Raw genomic sequence first — 19,170 nt, 5'->3', positions numbered from 1 at the left:
TACCTATGTCTTAAGGTTTAACACTAAATAATTGTGGCTGCTTCTAGTTGAGTGCAGGGCAGGGTACAGGAGACTGTGATGATGGTGCACATGGTACCAGCAGCTACCTGGGGCACCTGCCTGAGAAACAGAAAAACCTGGTTAATTTTCCCTCTCAGCCCAACAGGGGAGGTTGGTTCATATCTCCCACTGCACAGCTGCATGTCCAGTCCAAGATAGAGACATGGCTGCCCTAGACTGCCAGTCTGTGCTGTAATGAAAGCACAGCCACCACACAAGGGCTAAGTGCCATGGCATCTAAAGGAGTGAGGCCGTGTTCCTGTGAGGTGCTGGTGGGAGTGAGGGTAGCCTGTGTCATTCAGCTGGCTCTTGGACTGCTGCTTTGATAGGAGTTACTGATCTGGCATTGTGTCTGTGGAGTGAGGAACCATCACAGAGAAGATGGGAAGCTGGAACACTCCTGTGCCCCCTTTGCTGCAGGAGAAACTCCAGAAGAGTGCCACGCCTGAGCGCAGAGCACAGCTGTGGATGCCAGGGCACTGCCTGCAAAGGAGTCAGAGTTTGGATTGCTGCTGGCATGGCATCTGTCTGATGTGAGCTGTACATTCTGCTTCCACCAAGAAAAATAAGAGCTCTTGTCTTCCACATCAAAATTCACAAATTAGGGGATGTTTTAAAGCCCTGAGTTGTACCTAGACTGGGAGGAGAGTCAGTTCCAAAAACAGCTGCCCTGACATCTGGGTATCTGCACCTAAGTATGCCCAGTGCTGGAAATGCCATTCCTAGGTCTGCAAAATATCCTCAGCTTTTCACTAAGTGAGAAAATATAAGTGTTCCAATCATCTTGGTTGAATTCTTTACAGTTCTGGAAGTTTGTGTCACAGAGCTGAAATCCCTAAAATTGTTGCTGGTGGACTTGGTCCTAAGTACATAAGAAAACCTTGCCCTTCATGTAGTAAAAAAACCAAATTGACAGGGATAAACTTTAATATTGGAAAAACTAGCAAGCCTTCAAATCATGAATATGCAGTACATCTACATTTGGATACCTAAGAGCCTTATGTATCTGTTTAATTCTTTGGGGTTTATTAGGAATGGCTGAGTAAATAGTTAATTGCCTTGAATATATGTAAAAATCTATTCACACATGTGCTGGATAGTAAAATAGAAAGCAGGAAAGTTGTTATTTCTGAATTACTGAATAGTTGGTGCTTTGTTCATATAGTATTGAAAACATTTTTTTCCTTATCTTAAAAATATACTAAGGTTTTGTTTTATTGATATATGACACAGTATTGTTTGTAAAATCTGACACAGTATTGTTTGTAAAATCTGAAACTAAAGGGCTACAAACATTCATTTAAAAGAAAAAATGGGAGATTATGTAGATGAGGATTTCAGTGGTTCATGTGGCATTTTACCTCCTTTGGTTTTTTCCCATCTAGTTCAGAATTACAGGAATTAGCAAGCTCAGCCATAGGGAAAAAAATCAAAATTGTTGATTGAGAAGCTGACAAATACATTTTCTTTTGCAAAGGGGCACAATCAGACATCTCTTCCTTTAAATACTTTCATTTTTTTATATCTGTATGTTTGCTTTGTAGGGTTTTAAGTTACATTTGTCATTTTCTCAGTGTTTGAGCTAAACACAGAGCCACAGGACTCGGTGGTTTTTGTGTGTAGTGACAGTTTAGGTTTGAAAGCGTGGATGTTCCTGCTTGCACCTAGCCTGTGTCACAAATGGCAGTACTTTGCCACAGAAATGGTTTTGCTTGTAAAGTAAGAGGAGCTTTGTATATTTGTAAGAATACTTTGACAGCACAATTTGAATATTTGATTTCTTCTCTTACCAGGTGTTGGTGTCTGTGCAGTCCCTAATACTGGTGGCAGAACCGTACTTCAACGAACCAGGCTACGAGCGATCGCGAGGCACTCCCAGCGGTACCCAGAGCTCCAGGGAATACGATGGAAATATCCGACAGGCCACAGTCAAGTGGGCAATGCTTGAACAAATGAGAAATCCATCACCGTGTTTTAAGGAGGTAGGTTTTGTGAAAAGCAGTATTTCTCTTTTTTGAGCATTAAGAATAATGCAAATATTTGGTAAGATAATGCATGAGATGTCTGTTTTAACCTTCAGTCAAGAGACTGAAATGAACAAGGATGCACCAAACTTCACAGATTCTTTTCTGGGAAAGAGGAATGCAGGCAAAGTGGGACTGACCTGAATGGGATCATGCTGCACAGTTGGATAAAACATGTTTCAATCAGCTCACTCTTACTACTGAGCAGGACCTCTTACATGGCTTATAACACCTGTTGGTCAGCCCTACAAAGGGGCACTCCATGCTCCACACTCTGCATAAATAACAGGCAGTATTTTCCCAAGGATCATAAATTTCAAGAAACACTTTGGATACACCAAGATAGTGCAAATTAGAAAAATACCTTAAAAGAAATTCCACATATCATCTGCACTAGAAACCTGTGCCTTTGAAAAAACAACTGTCTTGATGCTGCTAGAAGCAATGCTAACCTTCATGCATTCAAGCTGTCTTAAAAAAAATTATTCTAATCAATCAAATTGCCTAATTTGCTTACATTCCTGAAGATAGACTAAAGCTCACATTTAGCATCTTCGAAGAATTTCATTATTAGGGACTTCTCAGTGTCTGTAGTGCAATTCCTTTCCCAAAAGCAGATGAGTTAGATATCAGGGATTGAACATATACAACAAGAGTTCAAGGGAAAAGGAGCTGAAGAAGCACTAAGAGAATCTGTATGAATATTAATACAAAATGTTTGGTCAAACATGAGTCATCTCACAGTATTACCAGCGAATATTTCCAGAAAAACTCAATTTGCTCTGAATTACTACAGCTGTTGCCAGTGTTGAAGCGTGGAACCACCTGGCAGTATCACCCATGCCTTCAGTTGTCTGCATAATAAAATATTGAAAAAGCATAAATGTTTTAGGATTGTGAACATTGCTGGGTGTGGCATCTGAGATGTTGATCTCCCATCCCTTCCTTGATATTGTAAAAAAACATCCTTTGGAATGCAAAACCTTTTTTCATTAAAATTACTGTGTCTTGTGGAATAAGAAACTATATTTTTATCCACATGCAGGTAAAAAAGGATGTGCAGTGTATGTAGGGATGTTGAATTAATGAAATAAAACCTGGTAGTGGTTCAGAATTACCTTTTAAATGTTCTACTCAATAAGTAGAAGACCATGCATGATAAAGATATCTGGATACATAATCCAATAACTTCTGCCAATAGTTATTTTTCTTCTAGCTAATGTAATGGTTTCACTTTGGCAAAAGGCATTCTCAAATCACAGTAAGATTAAATTATTTGAATATATAAGAATATATAAGAAAGCAGTGGACAATAATGCTCCACATTCCTTCTCACATGTACAGAAGTGAAGGATATGCTGTCTTACACCATTTGGTAACTGAATCCCAGCTATTATTGCTGCACTTTTCTTTAAGAGTCTCAGTAATTGTGTGCTTATTCTGCAGTGCAGCTGTCACACTGCTAGTATGAAAAAGGCAGTTTTGGAACAGTGCTAGAGTCCATCCTCAGCCCCATCCAAATGGAAATGCATCTCTCAGATTATCTGAGCACTTCTTTGGGAGATTCCCTTTTTGTTCAGACCTCTGGGATTTTTGTACAGTTATCTTAGAAACCTTAACAGTGATGATCAATTCAGTAACACAGATGCAAACTCATGCTGAAGACTGAGGTCTAAGAACATACATCCTGAGATCTGTTGTCTTCAAAAATCGGAGTCTTGTCTCCAGTATCTTAAATGATGGGTAGGCTCAGGAAATCTAAACTGCCAGTCTTTGGGAGTTTTTCCAAGCTCCATTATGGATTTAAGGAATGTATCCAGAATTGAGGTCAATTACGCTTTCAGTATGCAATTTCTGTTTAGACAGATAGCTATTTTCTTTAACCTCCAGAGGGAAAAATTATTTTTCCTGTTATGTTGCAATATGGCCAAGAACTCTCAATGCTTAATAAAATTTCTTTGGTTTTATTGTTGCCTTCAGTGTTCAGAGTTTCAGAAAACTGTTTAAGACAAAGCCAACACCAAGTAGAGTTTCACAACTTTGTATGAGTGTTGATTGGTTGGATTTTTTAAACCCAAATATGTACTTCAATACCAAAATTACTCTTCAGTGAAATACTGGCTCCCATCCAAACTGGGCAGCTCAACTGCCATGGCCTGACAATTCCAGTGTCCCCAAATGTGCTGCCTCTGCCTAGAGCCAAGTGGCTGCATCCCCTCGGAAGCAGCTGCTGTGATCCTGCTCTCGGCAGAAGCGCGCGATGTTCCTGTGCTCGTAGCCCGGCAGTGTTTCTGCTCTGTGGTGGTGTTCACAGGGAAGAGACCAGAATCTTGACTCCATGTTTCAGAAGGTTGATTTATTATTTTATTATATATATATTATTTTATATTAAAACTATACTAAAAGAATAGAAGAAAGGATTTAATCAGAAGGCTTGAAAGGAAAGGAAAAGAATAGAATGATGATAAAAGCTCATGACTCTCAGAGAATCTGAGCCAGCTGACTGTGATTGGCCATTAATTAGAAACAACCAACATGGACCAGTCAAAGATGCACCTGTTGCATTCCGCAGCAGCAGATAGTTATTGTTTTTCTTTTCATCTGAGGCTTCTCAATTTCTCTGGAGAAAAAATCCTAATGAAAGGATTCTTCATAAAATGTGTCCGTGACACTGCTTGTCTGTTCTCTGTTTGGGCAGCCCGTGGTCAGTGAGGGGACCTGCTTGTTCTGTGCTTCTCTAGCAAAACAGGGCAGGAAAGGAAACAATGAAAGCCTGAGCACTGTGTCTGTATCTCTGCCCCTGTGTGAACTTCGTGCCTGCGCAGTACCTCCAGCTTTGAACTGCAGAACGTGAGCAGCGCTCTGCTCTGCCTTTTGCTTCGGCTGGTGTATTTCTGGCACTGGTTTACCCTGCACCCACACAAGAGACTGCCAAAATGGCAGGCTGAGCACAAACAGTGGATTCCTACAGACTGAAAGAGATATCCAGACCAACAGACTCCCCAAAACAGCTGAATTCAGAACAGGTTCCTGTGGGCTTTTTCCAGTTGGATTTTGGAAATCTCAGAGACAGAAATTCCAGTTTTATCTCCAGTCTGGTTCAGTTCTGAATTACCTTCATAGTGATTTTTTTCCCTTATATTCAATTAGACCCACAGAGGTCTTGCAAATTTGGTATTGTTAAAATATATGGTTCTTCCATCCATGTTACATTGGGAATGTTTTCTTGCAGGTCATCCACAAACACTTCTACTTGAAGAGAGTGGAGATCATGGCTCAGTGTGAGGAGTGGATAGCAGACATACAGCAGTACAGCAGTGACAAACGGGTAGGCAGGACCATGTCCCATCATGCAGCAGCTCTCAAGGTGAGATGCTTATACCAAATCCAAGTTTCCTGGTTGTCAAGAGAAGGAATGTGTGTGCATTCCACTTCCTCACTATTTTTACTACAAGGTGGATTTTCCTTTAGCACCTGTCCTGCCTATTTTTTCTATGACTCTGTGTATAGGATGCAGTGACCCCGAGATGGTTGGAGCGTGGTGCTGATGTAACGCCAAAGTTGTGGGTTTGGCCCCCTGTGGGCCATTCACTTCAGAGTTGGACTGGATCGCTGTGGGTCCCTGACAGCTCAGAGTATTCTGTGATAATAGCTTTTTCTGTTCACTCTGAGGGTGGGTGGGGGTTAATGATAAAGTTGTATTGCAGCCAATTCCTTGCCAGAAAACAAGCTCGTAGAGTTGACAAGCAATTAATAAACTGTGGTCAGCTACGACCAGTTTTATCCTGTGTTAACTTGAATCATTCTAACCATTATAAATATTTTTGGCCTTCCTAGCCAAGTATTACCATTTGTGTATTTTGTGACCACATAGATAACAGGGCTATATTGTTTTTAATATTTGAGGTTTTATTTCCCCTGAAGTGCAGCCCCCAAATTTAGAAAGGCTTCTTTTTTTCTGTTGCCAGACTTCCATTCTTTCAGTGTCACCAGTCTTCAAAATGAAGTTACTGTGATCAGTATACAAATCTCTGCATATCTGTCTCTGTGACAGATCTCATCATGAATTCATTATAAATTTGGTTTGACTGTATGACCTACCAAGTCCAAGCCAGTTTCTGCTGTTACCCCTGAATACAGATATGACTCAGCTGCAGGACCAATAGTGTAGCATTTATAGTGAGGCACTTGTTGGTTGCAGTTCTGTTGACCGCCTTTAATTTGTCCCCAGCAGCTCTTGATAATTATTCTCTCACTAAAATGAAAATACCAGTCCTTAAATATAGAGGAGAAGCTGATCCAGACATTGAAATAGTACATTTAAGCCTTTTCTACCAACTCCTCTTTTTGCCTTAGAGTGTCTAACCTTGTGAAAAGTTTTAACTGTGGCCTTCCACACTGACTTGTTCTTGTGTATCCAGCGTCACACAGCCCAGCTGCGGGAAGAACTTCTAAAACTTCCCTGTCCTGAAGGATTGGATCCAGACACTGATGACTCCCCAGAAAAATGCAGTGCCACAACAAGCTCAGAAGAGACCATGTTGCACGACCAGGTTAAACCCAGCAGCAGTAAAGATGTCCCCACTGATTTCAAGTCATGAGTTGCATTGACATGGACTTTGTAGACACAACGGCTTTGAAGCACAAGCCAAATATGTCAATATTTGTATGTAAGAAGTTAATTATGTAATAGGTAATGAAATTGAAACTATACTATGCCCTTAAGGATATACAGTTTAATTAAAAATGATCTTTTATTTACCTGTACAAGAGTGTAAACTTTTTTGTGCTTTTATTTTTCAATTGTGAGAACCACTGATTGGTATGTTTAAAAAGTTATGTATACAAAAAATGGATAAATCACTGATATATAAGGGAAACTACCTTAGGAAAGAATGTTTACTGAATGTTTATTATTTTTTTTTTACTTGTAGAGTGAGGGCGGTTGTAACAAAGAATATATATTGGTCATTCTTACAACTACTATTTAAAGTCAGAAAATTTTCACTGAATTTGATAGATTTTACGTTTGGCCATATATTCATGCTCATATTTGATTCTAAAGAAAACCTCCTGTATACTTCAATAAACGTTAAATGGACATGATCCCTCTTTTATGATTTACTGGTACATTTTTTAAATAAACTGCCATAAAATACATTCTAGCTGAAGACTTGCACTTGTATGACTGAATTCATTACAGTCAACATACTTAATTTTATGCTTACTAAATCTAAAATGCAGGTGAAATAAATGCACATGGTTTTACCTCATGCCAAATTTGGACTTCTGAATTAGTTGGGGTTTTTTGGCTATTTTATGCAAACTAACAGTATTCTAAATTTCTTAAGGGCTATTCTGGAACAAAGTCTTTACTGTATTGAAATGTCTGATTTTTACATACGCAGCTCACTCTTACTGACACGCCACACAGGACTCTGATGTTCTGTAGTTCCTACTGTGTAGAATTATTTCCATTTTTATACTTGCAACCACAGATCCTGACTAAAAGGGTAAGGAGTTTGCTTGATTTAATAATCAAGTCTCACTTTTAACATAACATGCATTGCTATCATTGTTATTAATTTTTGAGCAGTCCTTGAAGGACTAAAAAGTTAATACTGGTATTACCTCAGACTAATGATCTGTTGTATGATACATACTATAAATCAGGCAAAACCGAAAGTTTTTTATTTTCTATTTGTTCTTTGTTTATAAGTATCACGCTGGAATTTTTTCACTTTTTGTTTTACAATGTATTATTTCAAATCATTAAAAATGGCACCAACTGAGGTTGTGTTCTTATGCTGATGGTTAACAGTTAGTTCTGATAGTCCTTTTAGCAGTTTTTGTGTTCTGCTGATGTGTTGTGTTAATCCAAGGCCTGTTCTGATTGTACATACCTCTCAAAATACCAGCTTGGCCACATCTGTGGAACTTCAGGGGTCCTTAGTCACAGAGCAGAGCAAGCAGCCCTGTGCCAGAACTGCTGGTAAATACATGAAACAAAGAGCTTATGCCACATAGTCCAAGTGTTAGAACTTCATCAGTGTTAAAACAGCCCTGCATTTTTCCAGATGGGTGTTTGCTTACCTTCTATTACTGTTCAAAAGGACTGTGATACTCCTGTAAACGCTCCAAAAGCAAAATTACCCACTGACTTCCAATTATATTTGTTTGGAGTTTCCAATAGAGCTCTTCATTTACTGCTTAAGCTGCCTGTCTGCAGGAGCACAGGCTTTTTATAAAATCCTGGTACTTGTACCAAAACCAACTGTATTGAACCCGAAGATCCTCTTTAAAAGTGAAGACTTTTTTCTTTACCATTAAAACACAAGACTGAAGCAAGAAGTACCCATCTTGCATTGATTTGACGTGAGGAAGGTGGTTAACATGATTGTACCTTTATCTCTGGTGTGTATTTATGGTTTCATAGCAATGCTAATGTGAAGTCACTGCTGCTTAATTAAGCAGATGTAAACAGCTGCATGGGATATTAAACTCTAATTTGCATCTACATACCAATTATCCTTTTTTTGCTCTAACATGAGCTAGAATGGTATTGTACCAAATTAATGCAGAGAGTCAATCCTTAATAAATTGCAACTGTGTTACAGCCTGAGTAAATTGTGAACTTGGCAACAAATACAAAATACACATTTGTAGGTTTTTAAATACACAAGGTAGCTATGCTACATGGCAGTAACATCACAGTAAAGCCTATGAGGTGAGAGACTCATCTCTTACCATTTCATCAAAGTGAATAGAAACCTGTACAAATATAGATCACAGTTTCTAACCATCCATTCAGGTCCTGTGTTTTTAACTGTTAAGCTGATTTTGTAGAAAATGTTTTAAAATTCAACAGAAAATATTTTCAAAAGTGCAAAGGTCAGCAAGCTGCTAGTTAGAGCATTATGGGATTTTACTCCATGTTTTTGGTGCTGCCTCTGGCCCAGGATTGATTGTTGGCACTACAGTTCTGCAGTGTAGCATGGGATGTTACCAGCCTTTGGAATTGCTGAGGTCACTCTGCCAGAGGAAGAGTAAGGCACCACAGAGTCAGGCAGGAGTGTTTCGTGGTGCTTCACAGCCAACAATGCCAAGCTTTTCTGCCTGGCGCAAGCACAGTGTCTGTGGAACAGGAGACGGCTGGGCAGTCCCTGAGCCCTTGTGCTCCATGAGAGCAAAGCCCTCGTGGCACTGGCTGCTGCACACTGTTCTGTTCTGCAGCTGCAGCCACAGCACTCTCCATGTACAGGCACTAATGATGGTGCCTCCTCGGGGTTTGATGGTTTCCTCTGGGTAAAAGATGTGCATAAATGTATGGATTAATGCTCCTCTGTAATTCTGCCACTCCTATACAGGAAGAAACAAATATGACCATCTAGAAAAAAAGATAAAATAACAAAACAAAATTTGAAACATAAAAGCTGTAAACAACTTCCAATTTTCACTCCAGTAATTACATGTTAAATGTTTAGGTAAAAGCAGAATAAAATATGTGTGACTATAGATGGACTGGATCTGCAGTGACCTGTGTGGCATTGTTGGTTGGGCTTTGTAAATGTTTTTCTTGTGTAAATCTTTTCCATAAGCTCAAGGTAGATACTGTGCACCTCTGCCAGCCAGGTGAGGAGACTTCTGCAGCCACAGGTGAAATCCTGCTGCCACAGGTAAGGCACTGGGCTGCTGATCGCTTCCATGGAGCTCCAGTGTGAGTGTGCCAGTGCTGTGCTTGGATGTTCTGTTTAGCAGCAGTGGAGTGTCTATTCTTTGCTTTTAAAAAATTTTTAAAAAGAGAAAGCTGCCATACAGTACAGGAAATGTACTGTACTGCTTTTGATGGCTCTATCAAATAGAGCATTCAGTTTCTGGCAAGATCACATTGTTAAGAAAACATTACTTCAAAATAGTATTTTTTCCCAGCTATGTCATCTATTACTTTTCTTCCCCAAAATGTTTCTGGTGGCGCTTTAGGAAATGTTCTATGTCCCGAGGAAAACAATTTGATAAGTAAACAGCCATGTTATTAATTTTCTTGTCTTGTAAAACCCAAATACCTGAACACAAACCTAGCTGACCTACATTTAAGCCAGGACTATACTATGTTGTTCTGATCCCTGTGAAGGAGAATTATTTAGGCTTAGATTTTTAGTTGAAGTTTCTCAGGCAGGCCTTCTTCATTTTATAACTCCATGCTGCCTTTGTACTAGCGTGATTTATAGGTGTTTCATTTTTTATTCCTTCAGAAGCCAGTCACCACCAAGTGGACTCAACTTCTTAGCCTGTCAGCTATCTCTATAGAAAACAGAAATTAAAAGCATTTTGCAAAAGAAAGGAGACAGATTTTGATTTCTTCATGTCATAAGGAACAAGTTCAAGGTGCAGAAAGTATTTCTCAATGTTTTTTACCAACACGCACACATATCTATCCAAATATAAATGCATCTGATCTGGCAGTCTTGAAAATGTTTCCTGAGCTGTATTTTTTTCTCCTTCTACGTAGACAGTGACAGCTTTTGTAGGAGCAATAGGGCATTTATATCACAACAATGAGCATTCTGAAATGCACTGAGCTGAGTGGGGGTAAAAGTAAGCTCCACAATTACTGAAATGAATCACAGGTAAAAACATTTTGATTCTCCAGAGATTTGGGTGTTGCCATTGTTTTATTCTCCTAAACCATGAATGCAGAAAATACATTATCCACCCATTGAATTACTATAGCAGAGCTCCCAAATAATCTCACCACTGCCTCTGTTTTATAAAGGCTTGGAAAGCAAATCCCAAACCATAATTCTCTGTCTTGATTGAGAGAGTTCTGTCTGTTGGGACCTGTCATCTCTGTAGGCTGCAGTCTCCTCTGGTCTTGCCTCAGAGCCCAAGTTTTGGCTCTCAAAAATAACCTGGTCCACTTAGTTCTCCAGGTGTATTAATTCTACTTACCCTTTGCATTAAGAGTGCAAATGTGGAAAATGAAAGCAAACTGAAAATCTCATGATAAAAAAATTCAGTTTGCCATCTGTAAAGCTTCTGTGTTGCTTCATTAAGGATTTTCTTACGTACCGGGAGAGCAATGGGAACAGCAGGGGAGGGGGGAGGTTCCATCTTCTCTGTTTTCATTAAAATATTTCAACAAGCATGTGATGCAGAAACAGAATACCAACAGAAAATGTCTTCTACTCTGCTCCTTAGCAGTGCCTTGGATGTCTCCAGAAGTCTGGTTCTTTCACCTTGAAATTCTAAGTTTTCAGCCGCAGAAAACTTCACCCATACCTAAATTAGGAATAACTTATTAATGCAAACTTCCAGAACTTTTTCAATCAAAATTTCTCCAATCATTGCAGAGTTTTCAGTATAAACTTATTTCTGCAAGTATTTTAAGCAGCGTGTGGGAAGGTGGCCTTAGCTGGATTCTGGTGCAGCACATTTCTAAGCCAGCAGCTCTTTAACACTGCAGGAGGGGCACCAGTGTGGTTCATTCAGGCTGGGACAAGGCCACCATTGTCACATATGTACCACCAGCCCAGCCAAGCACCAGCATTCCTGCGTTAGGAATCCAGGGTGCCAGGTCCCTGTGCACAGGGGCTGGGAATGGTCTGCAGGATGGGTCCCTGCCTTCATCCTGGCTGTAGCTGCAGTTCAGGCTGCCCTGAAAACCTTGCAGCTGCTTGCTGGCAACACAGTGGGGCAGTGATTCAACAGGGAATGGAGGTGATGTGTGTGGCACATCAAAACCCAGCAGCCAGCAGCAGGATTGCTGGAAAGCAAATGCTGTGCTTGCCCACAGGACCCATCTTCTCAGCTACCAAATAGTCACACTGCACATCTCAGCTGTATTTTGAGACAGTTTCAAGCAGAGAAATTTGATGTGATAGATAAAATTCACAGGGGCTGGCCTCCAGCAAAGCAGCAGTCACAAGAGAAATCATGCAACCATCTGGCTGGCTGAATTTTGACATAGCATGTGGGATTCTGGAAGAGTCCCAGAGCATTAGAGGAACTTCAGACTAGTGGAAAAAAATCATTCAATTCTACACATCTCCAGTTGCCTCCTGGTCACTAAGGAAGGCAAGAGTGTGCCGGCTTGTCACACAGACACTGAAACACTGCTCCAGTACAGGCCCCTGGGAGACTTCAGGGTCGGCAACATGAAGAATCCAACAGACACCACTGATCCATCTGACAGAACAGGGAAAACAAGGTGTAAATTACATCCAACTATTGATTTAGCTCCATACAAATTTCACTCTACTTAAAGAAACCAAAACAGACAACACTACAAATGTACACTATGTACATTCAGACTCAAACAATTGCTGTTGATGAGAGCAGATGATAACTGAAGCAATGGTAAGCCAAAGAACAAAATATTCTTTTTTATCTGCACTGCCTACTAATGTGCTAAACCTTCTTTCACTTGTTTCTAGCTCTCCCTCCAAGGAAATTCATGTTAGAAAACAAATAGCCAGATGAACAATAAGTTGTATCAGAGGAAAAGCCAAGCCATTTGAACAAAGAATGGGAGAACAGCAGTACATGGCTCCTGATAAACAACTGTAAGTCAGGAAAGACAGGTCAGTCTTGAAGAGCTCTCAAGAGCCTGTACTGGTAGCAGAAGTCAACGAGGGACAGTGCTGAAATTTCTAGATTGCATATAGAGAACTGCAGTAAAATGCTAAATTCAATGCATGCCTAATGGAAGACTTGGATTAATCATCTGAACAAAAATAACACGGTTAAAATGCTTGTTGTGATACTGCTGTCTTCCTGAAAATGTTAGTATGACTTGTGTATTTTAATCAGTACCTTAAATACATTTTTGCTGTACTTGCAAATGCCTTTTCATGCACAGAATCCAACAGCAAGTTATTTTCCATTGCCAAGGGTGCCCTCAAAGACAGTTGTCCAATCAATGTCACTAAGGACAAGCCAAATTCATCCAGTTTTCATTTTTCCCCAATACTTCATTTTACACTTTTCCGCACACTGAAAGGCACCAAGGCTCCAGTGAGGCAGCAGAGCAGTGCTCAGTGCCCAGCATCCATCACAGCCTGGGATTAAATGTCCAGAAGCAATTTGTAGTTGATCTGTCATACAAAAATTATTCATTCTCCAATATTACATCTTGTGAATGATACAAAGTCTCCATGCAGATTAAATTGCCAGCCTTTGCCTTCTTTTTAGCAGAGTGATTGTGTTCCATAAGGCCACTGGGAAAAAAAATGCCACTGTTTACATTTTTCCTGAATTTAAGTTTTTGCATAGTTGAATAGCTTTTGCCTTAATGGCCTTTGGGGTTTACTTCAGTTAACATACGTAAAGAAAATATTTCAGAGTTCTTAATCAGCATCTTCTTCTCATCTTAGTTTAGGCCTTGGTGTATCACTTGTTATTTATATGATATCTAAGGAAAAATATAGCTCTATATGAAGCTAAAGGAAATGTTTCAAATGTCATTTTAAGGCATGGATCAGAAAATATTATTTGCTCCATGCTTTCCTGTTAAAATACTATTTCACCATTCATATGACCATTCTGTATTCTAAGTTCTCTGCCCAAAGTCAACTGTGTTACAGAATCCTAGGAATGGTGAGCAGGAGGGACAGCTGGAGACAATCAGCCTTCAGCCCACTCTTCCCCAAATGAAACATGTGCCTTCCTTGAGGACTTGGACTCCTCATGGAATATTTGATCCAAGTCCCCTGCCATCACAATAGTTTAGACTCTGTGCTTCAAGCTGATTTCTCTCTCCCTTTTGTCTCCATTTCTGCAATGATGTTACAATTGCACCCCAGAATTTATAGCTTACTTCAGTTACAAGACATAATTTTTATATTTTAATTTACTCACAACCAAAACCATTTTACAATAACTGAAGAAAATAAAAAGGAGGAAAATTTGAGCATAGGTCATGTTTCATTTTAGAAAGGCTGGCCATTTCCAGGTTCTGTCATACTTGCAGTAAAACCATTAATCATCATAAACTCATTTTGTCTAAAAGCAGAGGTAATACATTTTTCCATGTAAATCACTTCATTTCCATGACAGAATGATGTCAGAGAATCGAAATAGGTGATATAATAAATTTTCCTTTTGGAACATTGTTTAGCACTAAAGGTTATGGGGGGCAGGAAGAGGGGAGAGAGGGGACAAGGTTGATGTCAGCTGCTAAAGAGTAAAATTTTATTTTAATCTTCATTAAATAGACATAAATACAGTATTGACACAGACTCACTTTTACAGACTAAAAAAATATACACAGCTTAAAAATATAAGAACTCAAAGCCTTTCTAGAATAAAAATCAAGCTCCAGCTAATAGTTTGTAAAAGATCATCAAAATAATAAATAATATTGCAGGTTTTAATTTCTTCCCTTTTTTTAGCATGGTTCTTGAAATTCAGGGCTTCACGTTCACCATTTGTACAGGCACATATAGTTGAACACATATAAACTGGAATTAGCTTAGCATCTAATTTGGCTGTGTGCATAAGAATCCTCGAACAAGGAAGCAGTAGAATGGGAGAGAAATAGAATTTTATTTCTCCCCCTCCAAAAGCAAGCTACCTTGTCTGAATTACAGCCTATACCTTAACCAAAATGCAACTATTTTCTGAAAAGCCGCAGCAGCCTGGTACAACAAATATATATATATGGCATCATGGAAAAGGGAAGGGCTGGGACCAAACCTATAAGTCAAAGCTATTACTCCCCATTTCTCTCTGTAACATTTCAAGTCAAGATTTGGAAGAAATAACTGATTTTAGTTTGATTCAAAATGGTTTGGTTTTTCTATTCGCTCCTTTTTATTCCTTTGGAGAAAACATGAAAACAAACTGGGGAAACAGCTGAAAATCTGTTTCCCACAGCTTTAATCTCTCCCCCTTGCTGTAGCCATGGTTTGTACAACCACAGCCCTGCTGGGTGAGGCAGAGCAGTTCTCTTTTCACACAGCTGATCTAATCCGAGGTGTGCAACAGCCCACACACAACAGCTGCAATGAAAAAGCAAGTCCCTTTTAAAAACATCCATTTCCTACACAGATAAAATGGAAGGCTGGATAGCCCCTCAGCATTTATCCAGCTCTTGAAATGGGTCCCACAGGGCTGAGGCTCTTTCAGCTTCACAGTCAGCAACTTCAAAGCCAGGTTTTTGTACATGAGACTTTTATATTTTATCTTAGAAATCAGACACCCTGAAGAAACAAATGCCATCATGCTGAATATCTACTTTGGGCAAAAGAGAATTAACACTCAAAAGTGTGCATTTGTTCATTATTTGTTCCTATTGATGTTCAAATTACAACACCTGACTCCAAAGGAGAAGCAATTTTGTTGGGACAGTTTATTTCTGTAAAATGTAAAATTTCAGTACAATGCTATGCACAATGGTTAACACAAATGTTTTAATTATCCATTTCATCCTGCAGCACAACACACAGTCCTGTGGCATGGCCTGGCTTGGCCTAGGAGGTCACTGCTGCGTAAATGGGGGCGGCTGCAGCACTCCAGAGCTGAGCTCTCATCCAACACTGCCATCTCTGTGACACTGTCATCCTCAACGTGACAAGAAGCTGCCCGAACAGAGAGACACCTGCCAGGAGCTGCAGCCTCCAGGGAATGCACAGGGCAGCGTGGATGGGAGCAAGGCAGGAGGGCAGGGTGTTGGGACCTCTCATTTTCAGAGGCAGTGACCTGTTTGGCCAGCTCAGCTGCTCATGCAAGCAAAGCCTCATCTCAGCCTTACCTCATAACTTTCAGTTTCCTTCTCTGCTGTAAAAGAAAAAAAAAGAATTAAAAATGTATGTATATATTTTAATAGCTCCTTTAACTAATCTGATTTATTACAAAAAGGACAGTTTCTTGGTGAATTCAACCTAATTCTTTTATCAGTCATGTTTATTAATTTTTATTCAGCTTGATTAGCTCACCAGTTTAAATGTCTCTAAATGGGCTCTGAAATACATTTTTGGGGTGGGGCATATAACTAGCATGGCCTTGCACCAGGAAAATCTCAGTACACAGTATAGGGGAAAAAAACCAAAACCAAAACAGGAAACAAAACAAAGCAAAAACCAAAACAAAATTTAAAAAAACCACCAAACCAAACAAATATCACCAGTAAAGCCTCCTGAATACACAAAGAAAATTTTAAAAATCTTTCTTTTTCCATACTTCTGCATACTGTCCAGGAATCCTACTGCCTCCCACATCACACATCAAAACCAAAACCAACCACATCGGGGGCAAAAAAATCTTATTTTTCCCTCTGTTCTTACCCTCATAAAGGGAGACTGTATTTCCATCATTGTACTTGCATACCAGCCCACTGATCACGACAGGAAAGCAAAATCAAATGAAATAACCCTGCCCTGTTCTGGCAGGTAAGACACAGCCTCTGTCCTTCTGAGGAACTTCATTAATTTCTCAATACTGACACAGGGGGAAGGAAATAGATTACAGTGCAGCACCAAGGGGTTAATCTAGAGCTGCATGCTGCTTTCCTGGCATCTTGGAGGATGCCACCTTAAATGAGACCAAACTTTGGCAGCAATCAGTCAGGATCCAGCCGGTATAATCTATACTGCTGACTCAAGAAACTCAAAATAGAATCAGATCCAAAACAATTGACTCAATTATGAATTCCTCCCACTAAAACATTTAAATTCAAGCACTGTATCCTCAAGTGCTGTTTCCCTGCATGACTACCTTTATCAGCTCATAGATTTTTCCTATTCATTTATCTTTCTCTCACTGCAAAAACTGCTATCAACTTTTCCAAATTTGCATTGTTCTTTCCCTTCTATATTCTCCCTGCTCATGCAATGCTTGACTTCTGTCTTTCAAAAAATGTTCTCTTCTTGTAATTAGAGGCCCATCACTCCAGGCTATTTAATTTGTGTTTGGGACTTATATTAGGATGCCCAATTCTCTTAATGCATACAGTATTTTCTAGATTAACAGTAAAATCTTCATAGTATTTTTTTCCTAAAATGGCACCCTAAATGTGTTCTATTTTATTATTTTTCAGGCTCTTCACCTTTCTGCCCCTTTTAAGAAGAAAATATAAAATGCAATTCAGTAATTGAAACAATGTTTTATTTCAGTGATATGTTAATGTCACATTTAAAAGGTAATGACAGCGGTAACATAAAAGAAGAGAATTTCATGCAGGCATTCTCCATGTTGTATTCAGTGCAGGAACAAGACTGTAGCTGTCAACTTTGTGTTTACTTCAAAAAACTGAGTAGTCAAACTTCTGTTCTCATTGATGTTGATAAAGATAGCACGGGCTTTAAAGTAATACTGAGGCCTCTTATCCTCTAAAGCCATGTTAAAAGCTGACAAATTAAACCTGCCAGCTATGGATATATTAAATTCCCTCTAATTCGTTCCACCTACTACATGCAGAAATCAATTACTTTTTTTTTCTTTAAATCCTTGTATATGTGTCTCTCTCTAATAATTTCTGCCCATTGCACTGTGGTAAGCCAAAGAATAATGTTAAGCAATTTGCAAAACTGTTCTATGCAGCATTTGCTGAAGTAAAATTTCTTTTTTCTCTGTTTTTGACATCCCAGTGACTGCACTGCATAATTGCTCTAACCACTTCCCTTACAGGTGTCAACATGCTGATATCTTATTTAAATTCTGCAAGGGCACCACCTGCCCTAATTTTGAGCTATGAGGCTGAAATGCTCTTTATTCCAAGACAAACAGGAGGTGTTTTAGAGAAAAGAATGTAAATTTTGTGGGGGTGGAAGGAACATGGACTAGCTTTCATTTGCTTGAAAAATTCTCTTGCACTCCAAAGAAATAAAGCAGACTTCAAAGGAGCCTTGGTCAAGGACTGAACCTCTTGTCCAGATGCTTATCCTCTACCAGCAGAGCTACCACAATTTACATGGAGGTTCTTCCCAAACGTGACTCTTGGCACACGATGCTACCTTTAATAACTATTTTCCTTGTCAGTAACAGTAATGTATCAGACCTTTTATATGTCCATTCTCTCACCTTATTCATCACCTCCTGAACAAGGCACTGGAGTTTTTAATACACATGTATGGAGACTGGTACAGCAACGTTCATTTCCATTGCCTGTTTACCCTTTCCTCCACAAACACATTCATCCATCTTTCACACTGCATTATGGACAAACTAAAACAAAACCCTTCCAGGCCTGTCTGCAATGCCACTTCTCAGCACTCCTCTTTTCATCCTTTTCCAGGATCTACCATGACAGCTCCTGCAATGTCCTGATTGTAAATACATGGAGGGTTTGCAGCAATTTCCACTATTTGTGTAGCACTCAGATCTTTTCATTAAAAAGATAAAATCCGACAAGATGCAGCTGTTTACACAGCTGACTTATAAAAATGTTGTTTTCTCTGCCTTTTACTACATTAGCACTCCACAGCATCTCCAAGTGTATCTTGCGTGAAAAATGCATTTTTATGATTGGCTTTTCACAAATATTAAAATGAATATTATATGTGTTGTGTTAGAAAGTTATGCTGTATTAATTCTCTTAAGTAGTGTGTTAAATATAGTTTTAGGTTATAACAAAATGTTAAAATAGAAACTATGCTATTTAGGATACTTTTTTTTTCTAAATAAAGGACTCGGAGCGAGACAGCAGCCACGGGACACAAATCTTTCAGAGAAAGAGAATTTATTGCGCCATTATCAGAAGAAACGAACTTCTTCCTGCCTCTCTCAGCTCTGAAGGCGCCATCAGGATTAAGAGGAAGAAGTTGACACTGACCAGACAGAATCCTGTGTTTGAATGGAATTTATACATCATGTATGAGATGTATGAATATGCAACAGGTTATTGTTTTTAAGGGTTAATCCTCTGTTAACGTGTGTCCATTTTGGGCTTATGCTGCCCAGAAAAAGGTACCCGGAGGTCTGTAACTCTTTGTCTCTATTGTCTCATATTGTCCTAATCCAAATTGTCCAAATTATTATTACTCTAATTGTATTACTATTTTTATAACCATTTTATTACGATTAAACTTTTACAATTTTAAAAACAATTGATTGGCATTTTTCACATCTTGTAACAACTCTTCCCATCTTA

At 39.2% G+C, this 19,170-nt stretch overlaps 1 protein-coding gene across 3 annotated transcripts in view; it reads left to right on the top strand.

Moving 5' to 3' along the window:
• Positions 1-7,255, top strand: part of BIRC6 (baculoviral IAP repeat containing 6) — a 175,687-nt gene extending 168,432 nt beyond the window's left edge. For all 3 annotated transcript variants that reach the window (XM_064708739.1, XM_064708740.1, XM_064708738.1), the window contains exons 72-74: positions 1,854-2,042; positions 5,317-5,451; positions 6,506-7,255. In XM_064708739.1, coding sequence (XP_064564809.1) covers positions 1,854-2,042; positions 5,317-5,451; positions 6,506-6,685 — 504 coding nt within the window. In that variant the 3' untranslated portion in view covers positions 6,686-7,255. The remainder of the gene's footprint in view (positions 1-1,853; positions 2,043-5,316; positions 5,452-6,505) is intronic.
• Positions 7,256-19,170: the final 11,915 nt, after the last annotated feature.

This window comes from Zonotrichia leucophrys, chromosome 3 (genome assembly GCF_028769735.1).
Source record: "Zonotrichia leucophrys gambelii isolate GWCS_2022_RI chromosome 3, RI_Zleu_2.0, whole genome shotgun sequence".
Taxonomy (NCBI): domain Eukaryota; kingdom Metazoa; phylum Chordata; class Aves; order Passeriformes; family Passerellidae; genus Zonotrichia; species Zonotrichia leucophrys.
The sequence above is the reverse complement of the archived record's forward strand: the minus strand, read 5'-3'. Positions and strand labels throughout refer to the sequence as shown.